At 35.3% G+C, this 16,743-nt stretch overlaps 1 protein-coding gene across 2 annotated transcripts in view; it reads right to left on the bottom strand.

Moving 5' to 3' along the window:
* Positions 1-16,743, bottom strand: part of LOC131050211 (GPCR-type G protein COLD1) — a 309,921-nt gene that overhangs the window by 132,250 nt on the left and 160,928 nt on the right. For both annotated transcript variants that reach the window (XM_057984488.2, XM_057984420.2), the window contains exons 5-7: positions 13,708-13,837; positions 12,303-12,381; positions 9,509-9,597 (exon numbers count right to left, since the gene is read on the bottom strand). In XM_057984488.2, the coding sequence (XP_057840471.2) occupies positions 9,509-9,597; positions 12,303-12,381; positions 13,708-13,837 (298 nt within the window). The remainder of the gene's footprint in view (positions 1-9,508; positions 9,598-12,302; positions 12,382-13,707; positions 13,838-16,743) is intronic.

The following is a 16,743-nucleotide window of genomic DNA, read 5'->3' as shown; positions in this document are numbered from 1 at the left end:
CCACCAAACATGGATAAATTCACCCAAAAATGGAGACAAATGACCTCCAAACAAAAATCGCCCTCTCCCAAAAATGGTGCTACCCTAGCAAAAAATCTCCTAAGTCTGAAAATGTCTTCAAATATTCTCCAATGGCAGCCAAAGAAAATTGCCTAGGGCTGGGAATGAAGAAAAATGAACAATGGAACCAACTTCAGCCTCAAATGTGTCAACTTGACACTCCACTAAACTCGCCAACTGGAGGAAAAACTGCCCAAGTCAGCAACACACTTGGCAAATATAATAATATTATATTGCTGGCCTCTCTCTTTTAAACTTGCTTTTGCCTTGAGTTTTCACCACACAAGCAATGTGGGATAAAACATTGTTACTTATAATTGCCTGGGGAAAATCGATTTACTTCTAGAAGGTGAAATTCATTAAATGATTTTTTTTTGTATTAAGTATCATAGAATCACAAAGCTCATTTTTTGCTCATTCGAGCATCCATGTTACAAACTTATTACAAATACTAGCTCCTTTCGAGCAAACTTATTACAAATACTAGCTCCTTTCGAGCACCAAACTAGAAACAACAATTGGAAGACCAAGGGTCACAACTTAGAAATCCACTTTAAACAACAATGGAAGACCAAGAGTCACAACTTAGAATTCTACACAAAGGTGTCCCTCATGGGAGTTGAACATGGGTCTCCACATTGAGAACTCAATGCTTTAACCAACTAAGCAAAACCCCTTGGACAATTCATTAAATGTTTATTGCAAATCATTTATTAATTGTTTTTTATTTTTAAATGATCATTAACGTTTGTAAAAACAATTAAACTTGGGTCAATCTATTTAAAATATTCCAAAATTTAGATCAAAAATGACCTCTAGGGGAAAACTGCCCGATGTTGGGGTAAAAAATCCCAATGAAAAATTATAAAAAAAACATTAAAAATGCCACTTAGGGGAAATTCGACCCCTATTAGGATAAACATCCTAACAAAATTTCACCAAGTTTGCACAAAATGCCTCCAGGGGAAAATCGATCCATGTCTGGAGTGAAAATTCCAACTCAAACTTGCCACCTAGCACAAAAAATCCTCTTGGGGGAAAATCGACCCCTATCTAGATTGTTATCCGGACCCAAAATCATAAAAAAATCATCATTTGTGGAAATTTGCCTAAGGTCTGGAATCACAATCCGCATACAAATCCATGAAATCTCGTCATAAAAGTCTTGGTGGAAAATTGATAGGCATCAGGAATCATCATTTTAGTCCTCATTAAAGTCATCCGTAGTCCTAGTGGAAAATCGTGGGTTGTTAGGAAGAATTCCCACACTTAGCCAAATTTTGAGCATCCTGGTGGAAAATCGCCCAATGTCTGGACAATGAGTGGGGGAAAAATTAGGTCTATCAAGAATCCAGGGGAAATTCACCACCAGTTAGGATTTTGAGTGGGGGAAAATCATGGGTCATCGGAAATGTGGGGGGAAAAGCGCCTCCCATCTAAGATTTTGACATTATGACCCTTAGAACATGGATTTTCATCTGGAATTTAACAATTTGACCACTCAAAATCATCTGGACACTTAGAATTTTCAATAAAACGCATCGGGACTTAGGTGAATTTACCAAAATTTGAATGAAACAAAAGGAAACCTATTGGGATAAAGTACAAAATCAACTTGAATAACTTCCTAGGAGCGAGAAAACAACTCCCAAAGATCCTAAAATACCTTAGCACTGAAAAATCACCGATAAGGACGTTCAAAAACACGTTAACACTCAAAAGGTCTACACTTAGACAAAATTAGGATCATTTAAAATCTCAACTTTTACGCACTTGATCCTATAACTTCAAAACCCTAAACGACAATTAAGCATGATCAAAAATCCGAGACTCAGGCACAGGAACTCAAAATTGCCCACTATGCTACCAAAACCCTAAATTAACCAACGCAAAAAACAGGAAAGAGGGGGTCCCTGTTTGCAATGGGGCAATGTGTGAAAAGGTCACAACACATACCTACAAATGTTATCCTCTTGCCTCTCCTAGAAATCAATCAGATAATCATCTATATTTAACAATCAAACTCACCAATTTGTCTTTTGACCTTACCCAATGTCCGTTGTGCCACTCTAATTCCATTGTGACTCCATTCAAGAGTGTATGTGATGGCGCCTATTAAACCAACAACAATGGTATCCACTTCATTGTGCAACTGGATGATCATACATTTTTAAAGTGGACGAATATGCATCACTTATCAGACCATTAACACCCATAATCATACTCCAAGAATTTAAGTGACAACCATGTGCATAAACATTTATGCAATTAATTGCTGACATTAATGTATAATTTGAAGATTTCATGATCAACTTTATAGGGCAGCCACTAAATAAAGGGGTACATGCTGAAATCTTGTGAACCAAATCTGAAAATTCACCCATCCGTTGTATACTAATAGAGTTGTGCCAACTCAACAAACAAGGGATGATGTGTTCAATCATTAGCCAGCAATGAATGCTGAACAGAAGGATTGAGAATCAATTTTTCATGCTTAGCCATATAAACTTGAACATAGTCAGATTCATAATGCACACAATAATATGGAGATAATGGAATGTTGTTCATAATCATAGAATCAGCATTTGTTTCAACCTTGTATCGATTCTTCAAATTTTTCATGCATCTCACCTTTTAATTTTGATTGCTCATAATCAATTTGCTGATTCAATAAATATACCACATGAAAATATGCCTGCATGTCCAATTATAACAGCTATCTCATGGTTGCGGACTGCATAATCGTGTGTGGATTGATCATCAGAATTCATGAATTCAAATTATTCTTGTACCTTGCAATCTCCATCCACATATTGGATCTCCTCAGCATAACGAACACAATGCAACAATTCATCCCTATGGATTTCATATCCCTTCAACTATTTGCTGAATATTCCTAATCCTTGTATTACCTTCCTGTTCCTTAGGTGTTGCTGCCGCAATTATCTGATTTTCTAATTGGTATAAGGAGTAGTGAGCCATACTTAATAGCAGGATCCCTATCCATAAGTAGCTGCAAGTAATCTGATTTCATCGTTTCAAATGCTTCTTTGATTATTTGCAACTATGCACCAGTAATTCCACTTGCAACTCCTTTTTGCCTCTCCTCCATTTGAGTTATCCAAATAAGATCTTCAATGTGTTTATGAGTATTATTTGTCCTTGTTAACACTTGCTCAATCTTCTCCTCTATGACCAATAACAGTTCCTTCAAATCTTTCCATGCCAAAATTCTCTGTTTAATTACTTCAAAGTGACTAGCACTGCCACATGACGAATTTTCTGATTCACTTTCATTTGTAAGAACACTTTCCTTATCAAAATCAGTTGTCTCACTAGAGGATATCTACAATCCTCAGAAGCTGAGATAGCATTACCTTATCAAAATCAGTTGTCTCACTAGACGATATCTACAATCCTCAGAAGCTGAGATAGCATTATGATCAAAATTCATTTCTTCATTACACTTATCAATAATGATCTCTAAATCACCCACATAAAAAATTGGACATCCCTTACATGTAGCAACAATTGTTTCATTTTCATCAAAGATTACTTTGTCATTCTGCTGGAATAAAACTGTGTTAGCTACATCTGCCTTTTTGTTTGTGCAAACTTCCTTGGTAAAATTTGATCCTATGTTCTCATCAATGTACTCATTTGTAATAGAGGAAACGCACGAGGAATCATCTTCACCCTCAGAAAATTCAAAAACAATTTCTTCTTCCTGTATTCTTTACAAACTCCATTACATGAGGGCGTAAGAATACTGGTATCCACAGGAGGTTCATTATTGGCACACTGTTGAACTGTGATGTTTGGAAAAATAATAGGACAATCTTTTTGTTTCTCTTAACCAATTTCTCTTTTTGTCACTCAAGCTTCTTGCATCAGAAAAGTTCTTGTTGTTTGTCTCAGTTTTCTCTAATAACTCTGGATGCTCCAACAACTTTATTAAATTTTCACCATAATTTTGAAGACTTTGCTGTAGTTTAGTCAAACCTTCCAGAAAATTATTTTCAAGGGCTTCATTAGTCTTGCTGAAATAAACAATGTTCTGCTGCAATTGATTGAAAACAAATATTGAAAATAACTTTTTACAGTTCACCCCTTAGGCTGGCAGGATGCACAGCTCTAATACCACTGTAGAGTACCATGCCAAAGTGAACCAAACTTTCTACTTTTTTCCTCCAATCTTAGATACTGGACATTATGTCAAACACTTTGTTTCCCTCACTGATTTATTCATTATATTTAGCATTTTACACCATGGACATTTTGATGAACAGATTACATCCAATCTGTATGTGAATGTATTGTTTGCAGAGTTGTATATTTTCTTGTAGAGATTTTAGCTTTCGTAAAGATTGCATATTACATACAGGACAACCATAAAGTGCTGATAAGAATTCATTTATTTGAGTATAATGTAGGCATATTCATCATGGAACTACATATACAAATTAAATATATAAAATCTGACCTTTTTTATAACAGTAATTCCATATCCAGTCTATGAGCTGCAACCTGTGCACTCCAAGCTCCAATGTATAGACAGATTTTACAATGCTAACCTAAAGGAAACCTTCAAAATAAAAGAAACTCTCCAACAGCATCCATTACTCATTTGTTGCAGAATGGAATGATCACCATATAGTGCAATGAACAGCACATCAGATTCAATGCAATGCAACCTCACTCACAGCAATAATGTGTAGCAGTATTAAACAATCAATGCATGATATTGTATGTGTTGTATAGGTGCTAATTGTGACTCCTGTGCATATGAATAACATCAGCGCATGTAATTGTTGCTGTCTCCAACTATCCCAATACATCACCAACCACCAAGACTATGCCATCTTCCTCTTAGAATTTGTCCCTTGCCCCAAGTTTCAAACTCTCGTGGCAATATGCTCCTTCCCTTAAAATAGTATGTGTGCACTTTATAGGACGGCCCGTGATGATTCCGTCTCTTCCATCCGCTTCCTCTTATGCCTTCAAAGAATTCTAGCACTGTTGAAGTTGTCGGGTATAAATAATAACAAAGGAATGGCTTGAATTTATCTCTAGGACGATGCTCTCAAAATGTTGTCAGCCACCATATTACTCTTCTATAGGTGTGCAAGGAATACAAGAGCCGTCACACGATACATTTCTCCATGATCTTCAACCGCTGCACAGAATAAGAAAGGCAACCAAAATGATGCATCGTAGGTTAAATATCATGCTGTGGATATTTTTACAAGCCTTAGAAAACTCTGCTCCGCCCATTATGAAAGAGGAATTCAAAAACTCTCATGGTATTGCCAAATGATAGTCATTATCGTGATTTGCTTGACATTTTTGTAATTGGTCGATAAGCCAATAATAATAGATATTGTCATCCAGCGTGATATACAAACTGCTCAACTTATAATTCCATTCCCAACAGAAACATAGGCCACATTTGTATATAATATTATTCTTTTTGGCACCTATCCTCCCATGAAGTTGACCAACATTATTACTGAATTATAATTACGCCAAAGCCCCTATATTCCATATTCTAAATAATCATCAGGAAATCATAAAAATAACAACATACCATCCATATTCTGCAGTTCCAGAAATTGGTCTTCTATGAAGACCTCACTATTTGTTGTGCATCGCCAATAATCCAACTGAAAAATCTGGTTGATCTCTCCAAGTCCACTTAGGTCAGATCTTTTGTTGTTGAAAATAGTTTTCTCGGCACCAATTTCAAGAATATGAGTTTGAGAAACTTCTCAAATCAAACAGAAGAAATTATTAAACATTCCCTGTTGAGCAACAATCCCAAATCCTCTTTAAATAATATTAAATCCGATTTCTGCGCAATTATATTTTAGTGACTTTAATTAATATTTGTCTAAACTCACTTTAATTTAATTATTTAATATTACCTTTTAATCTGTCTTTTAGGTAATAATAATAAATAATTTACTTTAACTCCTTTTTGCTACATTTTAGCTTCAGAAATTAAAATATTTTTAATTTCCAATACTATCAAATACGGGACATTACAGTATCTCCAAATGTGATAGAGAAGAAACTCTTTTCATGGCAATAGAAACAAGGAGTGATGTCATAAAAGGTGAAGACAACCTTGTAAGAGAAGGAAAAGAAATGATGGACTCAAAAGAGGAGCAAAATGTTAAAATTGAAGAAGTCGATCATTAAGAAGAACTCATTTGTGCCTTAAACAAGATCAAGAAGTTTAAAAAAAGGAATTTGAAACAAAAATTGCAGCTTCAAACTATGAAGAAGATTGTGATTTAAAAGCAAAAATGTCACAAAGCTTTGAGGAATCAGAAAAGATCATCATCAACCTATATATTCAACTAGAAGAGGAAAAGAGGATGGAATAGGTGGTAAGAACTCAGCTGAAGAGAAACAAAGACTATGAGAAGCAGGAATCTGAAATTGTTTCCTTGAGGAAAGAACTGGAGAGAATTGTTGCTCAGCTAAACAAAATATTAAAGTTTGAGAAGAGTACAGAAATCCTAGATGACATTATCAATTGCCAAAGGCCACCATATCATTAAGACAGGTCTTGGTTATGAAGAAGATCAAGGGAATACCAAAGAGGATCAGAATCCAAAGGCTACTTAACCACCAAAGAGGACAAATGTAGAAAATCCTAAAAGCTATATAGATGCACTCAAGGGGATTATCAAGAATGAAATCAGAAAAAAGAAAGAAGATGATGTTCCTCAAGAAGACAAGGGTTTCAGAAGAACATTTCCTCTAAGACAACCTCACATAATCAAGTTCCAAAATTCTTTCTTTGGTTATTGCTTTTCTTGCAATAATTTTGGTCACACGGCAACAGATTGAAGGGCATGTGCAACAAATGATTATGTGTTGAACAAAAACATAAATTCTATAGGGTTCTTACTTCTTAGATAGAAACTACAATTCATTTGCTCCTTTGTTGGATTACAATGTCATATGTAATAAGTGCAACAACTTTGGCCATATAGCATATTTTTGTATAAGTGATTTTGTGGAATCTCCTAAACAGGACGAGAAAGCAGATACCCTTGCTGAACAAAAGGAAGAACTTGCAAAATTGGGGAAAAGGAAGCAAGAGCAAAGAAAACAGCAAAAAGAGAAGTCTATGCTTATGCAAATTGCTTTCCATGCCCAAGATGAAAGAAACCAATGGTACATTGACAATGGATGCTCAAGCCACATGACGGGACAAGAGCAAGTTTCTCACTTTGAAAGAAGTAGAAGGTGAAGAGCACTCAGCCATACTGAGAGGCGGGGTGAATCAGTATAACAACAATGTTTTAATTTTTCAAAACTTAATTAGACACAACACTAATATTTCAAAACTTAATCATCCACAACAATAATACACGTGTAAGATCTAGCAATAAGGAACACAAGACGAACACATGACTTATGCGGAAACCCTTGAGAGAGAAAATCACAGAAAAATATTCCTTATATAGATCTTCTTACAGGCACCAAGCTACTTCATTAACAAAGCTTCTTTTGTAGGCACCAACCCACAATAGACACCAATCCCCACAACTGAGCACCAACTTAGTAAGAGACACCAATCTCTTCTAATGAGAGGCACCAACCTCCTAATGAGCAATATTAAAAATTTAATTGTGACTTCTTCTTGGATCTTCTAACCTAAATCACCTTCAAAAATCTGCTCACTATTTCACCAAAATCCAACTTTAAAATCTCTTAAAATTTCTTAAAATATTCTGCCATAAAGCTTTGATAAATCTTCTCATATGTCTCTTATAATTCTGCTCATATATATTCAAAAATCTGCACTTAAATGCCTTTTAATTGTGCTCTTTACAAAAAAGATATACAATGAATTGCTTGCCTTCAAAAACTCCTTTCAATCTCTTCAAATATCTTCACCAAGGGTTACATGCCTTTTTAAAGTGATGCAACTCTCCATTTAAAAGCACCTCTTCACCTTCAAATTGGGCGCCTAGATAGGGTCAGCCCAAAACAGCAATCTTTTATATTTAATTTTAATTTTTAAAACCTTCAAAGTGGATGCCAACATGAGGAGGGTCGGCCACATTAAATTATATTTATTTTCCAAATTTAATTTACCCAAAATTGGACGCCACAAGGAGGGGGGTTGGCCACATCAATAAAAGAATTATTTTTCAATTTCTGAACTCCTCAAAGGGGAACTAGACATAGGTTGGCCCATGTAGACAATAAACTATTATATATTCAATTTATTTATCTCCTTGGTCAACGGAATCTCGATAATAGTGTACAATCTAACCTCTAATATTTTAGTCTTGCCCATTGACATCAATGCCAATAGGAAAAGCAGTACAATAACAAGAATCCCCTCTATTGCCAATATGACTAATGATATGACCACTGCACTCACATTTGTCACAACTTCCATCTCCAAGTTGCTAACCATAGGAAGAAGAAGAGGGCTAACCAGATGATTAGTCAACTAACATTTTAAAATGCATGCCTCACCATGATCAAGAGAAATCTACTAAGAAAAGAAAGAATAATCATGACTCAAGTAAGAAGGTCAAGAAACAAATAAGATTCAAGAAGCTCTCATGATGAAGAAACTCCTCACTCATTCATCAACCAACCACAAAATTACTCTTCTTATGCTCTTATCATAGCCCTCAGAAAGGATTCATAATAAGTGTTAATGTACAAGAGGTCGATTGATGGAATAATAAAAATGTTGTGTGTGCATACACATAAAAGTAACTACAAATCAAAAGTGGAATCAACAGCACTTGTACAGTGACGCTATCATCCAAAAGTCCAAAGAGCTAATAGTGATGCTATCATATTAAAAGGTGAAGAGAAGTATACCCTATGTAAAATGACACTCCTACATGCACGGTAAAACACCACTATGAGAAAATTAGGAGCCACAAGTCTTTATCTTTGATACCAAAATGATTTTCACAGAGGTGGCATATGGGAGAAAGGTAAATAGAATTCTACAGTGCAAGAAAACATTTAATGTGCTATGCAAGACAGAAGAATTATATTTACTAAAACTCTGAAGGAATGTTTACAAAAAAAATGAATTAAGGAACTCTTTTAAAGATTTCCACCTGATATATAACCAAATAGAATCTACTACAGAATAACGATTCTAAAACAACAAAAGGAATGTGGAAATTAGTAACTGTAATCATACAAAAAAATAGTAACACTGAATATAATACAGCATTTCAAACAGATAAACTACCAACACTAAATTGTTCACAACAAACACATACATTAAATATATATCATGAAAATTTCTGTCATTTTCTAATTATAGAAAATTCAAATTATGTGACTGATCTACAATTTGTAGATGCCCGTTAAAAAGCTTTTTTGACAACCAATGTTATGACACTAGAGCTTCAACATTTTTTCTATCCACTCTAATTTTGGAATAATTTACCTTAGCTTGGCGTAGTTCATAAACTTCCAAAAATAATTGCTTTGAAAGTTCCTCCAATGCTTCTACTTCTGCTTCCATGCCTTTTATATCTGCAGCCAATGTGATGTTCCATTGGTACCAATTAATAACAATAATTCCACTTACATTACAACAAACAATCATTCTAATAACTAAAAACAAATTAAACATAATAAGTAATCAGTCCTTTCAGAAACCATCCAGACAAAAACAGCTTCTAGATTCAATCAAATTCTCAAATATATATATGGTCTTTCAAGTTTGAACTTACAAATGATGCAAATAAGTTTAAGAGATGTTGATGCTGGAGTGAACAATGTCAGAAAAATGAGGGCTCCTGAAAGGTACTAAGAAGAGCTCTGTTATAGAGGATTCCCTCTTATTGTACCCAATCTGAAACTTAATGATTGTGTTCCATGATACCTGTTTTCCATAGTAAATTGTCCAATCAATTGTGTGTCAAATCTAAATCCATAGTCATTTTTGGTCGAGTGGTAAAGATGTTGTATCTTGGTCCAATTTTTGCAGATTAATCGCAGTCACATATGGTTTGAGGTCAAGATGAATTAATTCTGGATGATTATGGCTACAAATTAAGAGCTGCAAGAGAATGTAGTGGCAAATAAACGAAAAAGAGTATAAGTCCGAGAGTGTTATTTTAGAATGCTAGCATCATTAAATAGCAAACAGATTTGAGGAAGGCACATTTATGTTCAGAAAAGAGTAGCAACCACCCAAAGATAATGTGGCATGTATAATTGGTAGTTTAGTTAATCAAAAGACAAATTCATATCATCAGCATCCACCTCAAAGGAAAAAGGGAAAAAAAGATGTTGACACACTACTAGCAAGTCTTTAGCTATAATTAAAAAATAGTCACACCTAAGGAAATAATGTGTACTATTCAATATTTTTTGATCTTTTAAAAAGTGCAGATTCATGCAAGGGGTTCAACATCTCTTTTTGTGTTGGGAAATACAAAATAGAGTGAAATTCTGCTATTTCAAACTTGATCAAACAGTTCTAAAAGAGAATTTCCAATCAAAATCTTCTATAGATCTTCGATAACTTTCATAATTCACTGCAATTTCATTGCCATTCATGAGCAGCAAACAGACTTTATCTTTGTATTTTTGTAAGCTTCAAAAGCTGATTTGGGGTGCTAAAGTGAAATATTTTCAAAGCTGCAGCAGTTATAGAAAGAATATCAAAATCATCTTTTTTTCATCTGTAAGATTTTATTAGTTACCTGGAAAATCAAAGAGAGATCAATTGTAGAAAAGGTTTTCAGATTCAGAGGTTTCAAAAGTGATTGTCAAAGTATCAAAGTATTTCAAAAAGTTGGCCAGATTCTATCAAAACAAAGGATCTGCCATGAAAACTTTATCAAAATCATTCAAAGCCACTTATCCAGATTGATATGTTTAGCCCAAACTAAAAATAGCTCACATCATTTTCAAAGTGAAGAGTTTATTTTGAGTTCACTATTTTTTTCATCAAGTGAAACGTAAGCTTTGAGGGAATAAATTTTAATAATTTTAATTGTTAGTTTAATTGACAATTGCATGTTGGATAGGATTATTTTATAATGAAGTTTGCGAGTCATGAAAGCAATCATAGCTAGAATAGAAGTATAGTTAATTTATTTCACTTATTTTCAAGCAATTGCTTCATAAACAGTATAAAAAGTGCTACTTTGCAATTAAATGAGAATGGTAATTGTCAAGCCTGCTTATTGCTGAAATTACTTCTCACCAAGTATTACTGTTAAATTTATGATATGTTATCTGTTAGTGAATAGAATTTATTGCGCTTATCTTTCCTCTAAATATGTATGTATGCATGTCTATATACACATGCATATATATACAATGTACATACATGCATATAAGTATATGTGTATGTATGTACATATGTATATGTATGTACGTATGTCTGTCTGTCCATATGTATGTATGTATGTATGTACGTATGTATAAATACACATGTATAATAGTCCCTTTGCACAAAAAATCTTGAGATCAAATTTACTTAATCGAAGAATCTTTAGTTCCACTACACTATTTTGTCATAAATGACTAGAAGTTCTAGTGATATCAAACTCCTGATGGGAAAAAATCAAGGCAGACTAACCAAATCTCATGTCTTATTTCTCATATATGCTTCAATGTCCTAAATTATAAGAAGAATAGCTTGAAATTGGAAACAAAACTGCACACTCTTTTTCAATGTGATAATCACTTTTGTTTAATATTGGCATATAGTAATACTGCCACAATTTAATAAAAAAAACCTTATCATTCACAACTTACAGGAATAACACAAGTGCCAAAAATTGTTGATTAATCAGAAAACTAACATTGTGGTAGCATTAACCATTCACCATTTTTTATGTTGCTAATTGCTTACAAATATTCTACTCATACAAGCATCAACATGAGATCAATACAAGTTCTTGTGAGCACAACAATGAAACTAATACCAGCTCCTTTTGAGAAACAACACTAGAAACCACCTACGGAAGACCACAAGTCACAACATAGAAATACACTTATTTAGAAACCACCTCCTCACTAGAAGCCAACTATGGAAGACCAAGAGTCACAACTTAGAATTCCATATAAGATGTCCCTTTGGGATTTGAACTTTGGTCTCCACAATGATAACTCAATGCTTTTTAAGTTCAACCCCTTGGACTTAACCATTTTTTTAATGAATACTTGATTAAAAACTATATCTACACAATCTCTTTGTAAAGAGTTGGAGGATGTGTTACCTTGTTCTTGTTCATCCTCTTGAACCGAGCGTACAACAGTTCCAACAAGTCGTTTAAAAAAGGATCTTGCCTCAAGCTTCTGTAAAAATAATAAAAAATGTTCAATTTATTTTTCAGTTCAAAAGTAGGTGAATGGAGTTCATTCAATTTAATAGAGGGGTACCTGGGTAAAGGGAGTCTGGATTACAAAAAAGTAACTAAGTACTAAGCACTAAATAAACATAAAACCAAGCATTAGAATAAACCTAAATAGTTAAACACAATTCATACAAGTTTACTACAAATAGTACCAAGAAAAATATGACACAATTAACAAATGAGTAGCAATTTACTGTTAACCAAAAATATTAGGCATATATTATTTGATTGGTTAATTTTTTTCTCTGATCTAATTGGTTGGGGGGATAAAGGGTCACCTAATCTTCAAGAAATTATTACGGGGCATATCAATGGTCTAGGCAAATCATTTAATTTATTCTAGCTTGTTTTAACTGCTTATATTTTATGGATGTTATGGAAAGCTAGAAATGAGGATGCGTACCAAGGCACTAGGAGGATGCTTACTGGATCTGTAAAAGACTCATTTTTCACTCAATGTCTGTGCAGGTTATTTTGACAGTAGAGATATCCGAAGACAAATTCCACACATTACTTGAAGAGGGAACAAGAGCAGTCAACATGGAAGAAGTATGGAAGAGTTTAGCCATTTAACAGAGCTGAAGATGTACACTAGATGAAGAATTATTTGGCATTTCAAAAAATATATAATGAAATTATGAAAATCACAATTATGAGCTGGACAATGATCTCAACTGTCAGAGGGGACCAAGATTCTACTTTAATACTGGTGATGGACACGCTGTGGAGGCTGTAAGATCCAATGAAGATATTTCTGCCAAGATCTGCCCTTGAATGATGCTGATTCATTTTGCAACAGCAGAAATATTTAATATGTGCTAAAGAGATAAGGAAAATCTTTTTTTGTAAAAAGTATATATGATGTTAACAACAATATAATTGTTCGTACCAAATGTTAATTTGTAAATAATAGTATAAGACAGCAAAGATGACCCTGTATGGTCATATAGTTGATATAGGAAATATGAGAAAGTTAGAAAGAATGATCCTGCGGGATCAATAATGCACAGCTGAAACTTCTGTATTTTTGATACTCGATCTTCAATATTAAAAAAAAAAAGTAAAATCCTTGTCTCCTTAAATTTATGTCACTTGTGGAAAGTATTAAATAACTATAGAAATGGAGCCAGTAGGACAAACACCTATAAACTTGAATTTTAAATTTGTAAAGACAGTAAAATAAAAAATATAAAAAAATCCTTTCTACCTTTTAGAAAATAAAAAAAAGTTTGGACCGCCAAAGGAAAAAAAACTCTAATAAACTCACCTGCCGTGAACCTTGGATTCGCTCCATTTCCGTGCGAGATAGGATAATTTTCTTTTTCTTTGCCACACATGATTCCATAGATTGTAGTAGTTGCCTCTCCAAGGATTTAATATCACCTTCTTCAATCTCTCTAAATCCACAACCATATGATATGAGTACTAAATATCCAAACCATGTTGCCATGCAACAAGCTTCATAGAATTTTGCTGACAAATGTGTTTGGTTTATAAAATACAACTGATACTGAAATTTTGAGTAAATCAATAGAGTTCTGTTGTAACTGGAAATGCATAGTTTAAAATTCTGGCGATTCGCTAAAATTACATCCATTACAACTAACGCCATAAAACATTATGAAAATTACCAAGCATACAACTGCTAGAATATCTATAAGGTCATATGCCAATTCCTGACTCTGCTGCGCTGCTTTGATTCTGGGTCTTTGGAACATTTATGCATTAAGGGTTTTACAATATAAGACCTCTCTCAAACTACAAATATTGAATTTTGACTAGTGCTTTGTCTAGGAATCAATGTTAAGCATAAGCCTCAATGTGTGAAGAATTGATGTGCTACACAAAACCTGTCATGGGATTCATCTCAAGCTAGTATAAATGGTTTTCAGAAATTAAAATCATTTATGCATCCGAGAATCACAAAGCATTGGCATGCAAACTGGGCAAGTGTACTTGAGATATATGGAGGGAGTGAATGGGCGTGGATGCACAATAAGAGAGAGAGAGAGAGAGAGAGAGAGAGAGAGAGAGAGACACACACACACACACACACAGAACAGCGGCAGAATTTATGGAAAATAATTAACACCAAAAACATGCTTGTTTACTCCCTACGGCGTGTGGGTTCTCAGAGTACCGGAAGTAAACAGAAAATAACAAGTACATGAATAGTAACAACATATATATTCCACAGAACAATTATGGCAGAAAGATATTGCTTTTATTCCAACATGTAAATGGATACCAACTAACCCCTACGGAAACAATATAACATATAAATACCACCCAGCAGTTGGCTAGGATACCAACTAACCCCTACTGAAACATTACATTGCCATTTATTAAACTGAACATAACAAGTATTATTCATATGTCGGCATTTTACCACCAACATCAATCCCCCCCAAAAAAAGAAGTCGTCTTCCAAACGATGAAACAAAATGGGGCTAAACACTACTAAATTACTATGAAGAAGGGGTGTGAAAGGACGTCCCTGGAGTGGTGGAAGACGTCAGTCCGGGTGCACTCTAAGAGGTAGGAAGTTGTTGCCGGAGGTACTTGTTGTGACCTTTTTCATACATCGCCCCATTGCAAATGGGGAGCCTCTCTTTTCCTGCTTTCTAGGGTTTTTGTTAGTGTCTCGTGGCCTTCCGCTTCAGTTTTGTCAAGCCTTGCTCAGTTTTGAACAATTCGAGTCCTAAGGATTGAAAGTTAGTTTTTGCAAGCCAAGTGATTCTAGAGTCAGGAAACTGTCAAAGTGCCTAGAAAGGCCAAAGGACGAAGATCGCAATTGATTTGGACGAATTTGAACAACTTTCTATTTTTAGAAAGTTTGCTTTTTTGCTTTTTCTTATTTTTTAGGAAGTTTCGTTTTTGGCATTTTTAGCCCAATCCCTGGTATGGCTATTTTTAGAAAGTTTTCCCTATTTTTTAGGGATGTCTTCTTTTTGCTTTTTCGGAATGGGGACCTAGGGTTAGCACTGATACCACTGACCTGATTTGACCAGGATCCGAAATTTCCAAGTTTTGACCTAAAAAGCCAGTTTCCTACATTTTAGGGGTCATGATGCTTCGAATGGTTTGCCTAAGTATGGATTTCAAATTTCAAGATAATCTAGTTAAATTTGGTTGAATTGTGAAATTTTGAAATTTTGAAATTTTCCAAAAAATTTCTAAGTCTGGCTAATGGATGATGTTGAGTGTTATGGCAGGTGATAAAACTCCGCCCAAGATGGTAGCAATGGAGGTAGCATCAAAGTCCGCCGTGTTGGAGGTAGCATCAAAGTCCGCCATGCCTTGAGAAGCCTTCAAAGTCCGCCATGATGGAGTCCTTCCTAAAGTCCGCCTTGGGAGTGGTTCCAAAACTCCGCCCTATGCCTTGCTTGAGGTAGACCCAAAGTCCGCCCTCCTTGATAGACCAAAAGTCCGCCCCCTTGGTGATGCATTTAAACTCTGCCTAGCCAAGGTGTGAAGATAGCCATGTCATCAAAAGTCCGCCCTAAAGGTGATGCCTTCATACTCCACCATGTGTGGAGAGGTCACAAAACGCCATGCCTAAAGAAGCCTTCAAAGTCCACCATGCCTTGAGAAGCCTTCAAAGTCCACCATGTTGGAGACCTTCCTAAACTCCGCCTTAGAGGTTGTCCCTCCAAAGTCCGCCTTGAAAAGTAAGCCCAAAACTCCGCCCTATCATGGATAATGCCTAAACTCTGCCATGTAAAGGTAGTCAAAAGTCCGCCCAACCATGATTAAGGTAAGAGATGTATCAAAAAGTCTGCCCAAGGAGAATGCCTTCCAAATTCCGCCATGTGTTGAGGTCCATCAAAAGTCCGCCATGTATGTTGGAGAGGCTATGAAGAGGGAGCATAAAACTCCGCCCTATGCCTTGCTTGAGGTAACATCAAACTCGGCCCAAGGAAGACCTTCAAAAGTCCGCCCTAGGAGATGCACCAAAAGTCCGCCCTTGGTGATATGCATAAAATTTGGCCCAAGGTGCTAATCATGGTGAACTCCTCAAACTCCACCCTCCTTGATACCTTCAAAACTCCGCCATGAAGAGAGCCTTCCCAAAGTCCGCCTTGATGGTGAAGATGGTGAAGTCATAGAGTCCGCCATGCATGGTGAGAAGGAGAAAGGCTGCCCATGAAGAGAAGCTCCAAAAGTCCGCCCAAGTATGAAATTGAAGGCAAGCAAACATGAAATTGAACACTAAAAACTCCGCCCTACTCTTGGAAGTCAAACAAAGTCAACAAGAAGCCAAGTGAGGTCATCAAATCTTCCCAAAAATCGAACGCCTAAT

Source organism: Cryptomeria japonica, chromosome 2 (genome assembly GCF_030272615.1).
Source record: "Cryptomeria japonica chromosome 2, Sugi_1.0, whole genome shotgun sequence".
Classification (NCBI taxonomy): domain Eukaryota; kingdom Viridiplantae; phylum Streptophyta; class Pinopsida; order Cupressales; family Cupressaceae; genus Cryptomeria; species Cryptomeria japonica.
The sequence above is the reverse complement of the archived record's forward strand: the minus strand, read 5'-3'. Positions and strand labels throughout refer to the sequence as shown.